This window comes from Macrosteles quadrilineatus, unplaced genomic scaffold (assembly GCF_028750875.1).
Source record: "Macrosteles quadrilineatus isolate MER2022 unplaced genomic scaffold, UCM_ALF_1.0 Scaffold_8__2_contigs__length_117827958, whole genome shotgun sequence".
NCBI lineage: Eukaryota > Metazoa > Arthropoda > Insecta > Hemiptera > Cicadellidae > Macrosteles > Macrosteles quadrilineatus.
In genome coordinates, this window is record NW_026542601.1 from 31,448,451 (window position 1) to 31,452,012 (window position 3,562).

At 34.6% G+C, this 3,562-nt stretch overlaps 1 protein-coding gene across 1 annotated transcript; it reads left to right on the top strand.

Moving 5' to 3' along the window:
• The first annotated feature begins 480 nt into the window (after positions 1-480).
• Positions 481-3,255, top strand: LOC128999441 (uncharacterized). Its single transcript, XM_054425965.1, has 2 exons — positions 481-569; positions 2,924-3,255. Exons 1-2 carry the CDS (start codon positions 533-535, stop codon positions 3,220-3,222), a joined length of 336 nt encoding a protein of 111 aa, XP_054281940.1. The 5' UTR covers positions 481-532; the 3' UTR covers positions 3,223-3,255.
• Positions 3,256-3,562: the final 307 nt, after the last annotated feature.

The following is a 3,562-nucleotide window of genomic DNA, read 5'->3' on the forward strand; positions in this document are numbered from 1 at the left end:
GCTTAAGTTGTGCTGTATCGGTTTAGTATTTTAGTCGTGTCAGTAAGACAGACAGACAGACTAACCGACACCACCTCAGTTTAATAACAGTATAGATGTAACCGAAGGTTTTTTTACCTGCTTGAACCTCACCAAATAATATACAGTTGTTTTAAAGTTTCATTGCCTTATGTGTAATTATTAAAGAGTTTACACCCTTTCTACCTATTTACAGCAAGAATAAGAGTCATGATACCGTACTGTATATAATAACAACTATTTAATGTATGCACAAAAAATTACATTATTTAATACCCAAAAGCTGGTTTTAGTTGAATGTTGAGTTAATGAAGTAAATTCGTTCTAAGTTTTCAAAAAAGACAGAAGTATTGTAAACTAAGTACTTTATATAATTTTGTAGAAACTGTTTTGTGAAGTATTAACTGATGTGAACAGATGTTTTACAAATTGTTGTCATTAATCATAATACCAAAGTTCTGTCTAAATTTTCAGTCTACTTGTAGTCAGTTAGTAGTTACAGTTAAAATTCGTAATGTACTCCTACCTCTTGGTGACTCTAATAATTTTTGGTAAGCAATTTTCTTATATGAATTAAATTTGTAAAAGTGGTTTTTTATTCTTTTTTCTGGCTATACAATTAAAGTTGGGATGTAAAATGTACAGAAATAACTGTTCGCATAACATTGTAACTTGCTCTAGTAACAGAATTTAACCATGACATTTCTTTTTATTCTTAAAACCAATGAAAAATAATTCAGTTTAGATGTTTACTTCTAATTATTTTTGCCTGTTAAATTATACAATATTAAACAAAAATAGAAAAACATTTAATTTAATTCACTGTTTAAAATTGAGAGCAAATATTTTTTCACCACACTATGATGTTTTAGCTGTTTTACATACGTTAATTGGTGGCTGAAAGTTACGTTTTGCAGGCCATGCGAACTGTCATGTTGGGGACCGAGCCGGTTATTACATCCCTAGGGCCGCAAAATTAGCTGCCCGCTTACTTTCTTAAACATGAATGCAAATAAATACACAATCAGTATTCATAGCATTGCAATATAATTGTTTTACTGTTATCGCTGCCTAGCAACTATTTATGATTATTTTTGCTGATTCCTCAAATTATTTCTTCACATAACCTTAAAGTTGTAGTTGTGTTGACTATGAGTGTGCATTATTATCGCGGTGAATAGTGGTAATAGGGTATGTGGTGAAAAATAGCGTTCGTACCACGGTACCGATCGTTTTAAGTTCTCGACTTTGTCTCGAGCTTAAAAACTATCTCGAGCCGGCAAAACCTCATTTTCGGCCCTAGGTACGAAATATAATATATAACAGGAGGTGTATCAACAAGTAGTAACTTCTTGTAAATTGTTAGTCTAAAATGATATCCTGTTTGAGAAATTTGTCAATTGTTAGGAGCAAATGAATAAACAGAGGAAATACAATGTTTACGAATATGTCTATTTGAGTTTGAAAACATAAAGAAACTTAATTGTTTTTACTACGAATCCTGAATATTAAACCCCTCGAATCAACATAATAATTGGTAATAATTTGTTAAGTAAGATCTATTCGACAAATCTATATGTACATTTTAATTTTTTACATACCTAACCATCAAACATTTCTTACAATCATGACATAAAATAAACAGTATCAGCAAACGGAAACATAATTTCTACCTTTACCTTGTCAAAAACTCTTATAATGGGTAAGCGGTGAGAGTAACAATTTGCATCCAAAGCTCAATTTTTCAAAATTGTTGATGTAAAACGACACTTGATTCTCGATATACTATGTATAGGGGGGAGAAAGTAAAATTATACCCTGGTGGGTAGCCAAGTAGCAATGTTGCTTTTGGAAAATAGCAAGGGTTAAGTAAACAACATACGTGAAACACATGTTTATAACAAGCCATCCACAGTACGCTATCAAATTAAATAATACAGTACAAAAAAAAGAAAAAAAGTATAATGTAACTGAGCAAGGGATGGGCATTGGTAAAAATAGTTCCGACCAAATACTGATTATTTTACTTGGCTCTCTCCCACCAAAACGTAATCCCGCTGCACTGTTGTTGGTACTGTATATTTTATTCTAATTTGTTTATGGTTTTAGCAAGCAAACAAATTGCACTCCTGCTGACTCGTAACCTTCTTCATCCTTACCTTCACCACGGGCGGGCATTAATTGCGCCAACTACTCCAGGGAGCCACCCGATAGTTTCATAACTGCTCCAAGTGGCGACCCTCTCCCTCTAGACTGTATAATTGAGTCGTTTAGGTTAGGTTACCTTAGGGTAGGTTAGTTTTGGTTTGGTTAGGTTACGATAACACTTAAATAAGGACATTCATTCTGCCGACAACTCACCCCTACCTGGCTTGGGCTTGGCGCAACTAAGGAACATTTGTTGGGGCCCTTTGAGGGCTTGGCGCAATTAAGGAACCCTTTGGCGCAATTAATGCACGACCTTCACCGCGGAGAGTGCGTGTCCTGCCAGTATTTTTTTTATTCGTAAATGTCTTTGTCTCGTCCGTGTATGTGTGTGTGTGTGTGTATGTTTATTAGTAAATAATGCCAAGCCATTTCATCCAACTGCTATTTTTGACAATGGTGGAAACAAGCCAAAAAATGTAAACAACCTACGTACTATTTGAGTTGTTTGTCAGATTATAAGTTATGTTAACCTATTATCACATTAAAATCTTAAATGTGTATACTAAAACATTTAACCACAATCTAGCAAGGCTCAATCCCCTAGTAGATAAAATATTATCCAAATTCAAAAGTACTATAAAATATGTAGGTATTAAATTCCAATCAAAACCTTTGGTTAAAATAACTCATTTTTATTATTTTATGGGTTTTATGAGAAAATATCCACTAAGATACAAAGAAACAACATTCTTTTCAGGATTCATCAATGGTAGCCATCAATGGTTCATTGGTGGCGCTTGTCAGTTCGGCTTCTATCGCGAAGATAATATAGGGCCGTGCGCCTATGAAGGGTTGACTTGCGCACACTGCCAGCCTCGATTGTTTGTGCGCCTGTTTCCAATATTCTTCTCAAGGAAAGTGTCTTACAATGGTTGCCGCTCTGTGGTCAAAAATGGAAAAACTGTAAAACTCTCATGCGCTGTGTGTAATCTGGAAAGAATTCCAAGGTGCTACCATTTTCCAAACGATCTACCGAGAAACTGTGAGTTCCGCTGACACGGAAACAACACACTCTGGAAGAGAAAATGAAGTGTTCATTAAACCACTGTAGTTATGTCATTGTATTTTATTACCATCGAGTTTTCACCAAACACATTATATTGTCGAGTTTGGTTAAAGCACAGACAATATCTTTGGCTAAAGTCTCTAGTAGTGTGTGTGTGTTGTCTCTAGTTCTATGGTCAAGTAGAAAATAGTCCCGCCACAGCAAACCTGCTGACGAAGAGAATTTCTATTTAATTCTGGTTGTATTTTCACTTAAATGTCTCCTAAATATGTCAGATAGATATATTCCCTATTTCCATAACATTGCTTAAAAGAGTACTTAGGTTTGCTG

Bases quoted from the DNA above. Each gene is read 5' to 3' on its own strand.
- LOC128999441 (XM_054425965.1), top strand. From the start codon at position 533: ATGTACTCCTACCTCTTGGTGACTCTAATAATTTTTG. The intron at 570-2,923 runs GTAAGCAATTTT...CATTCTTTTCAG, and splicing joins GGTGACTCTAATAATTTTTG to GATTCATCAATGGTAGCCAT.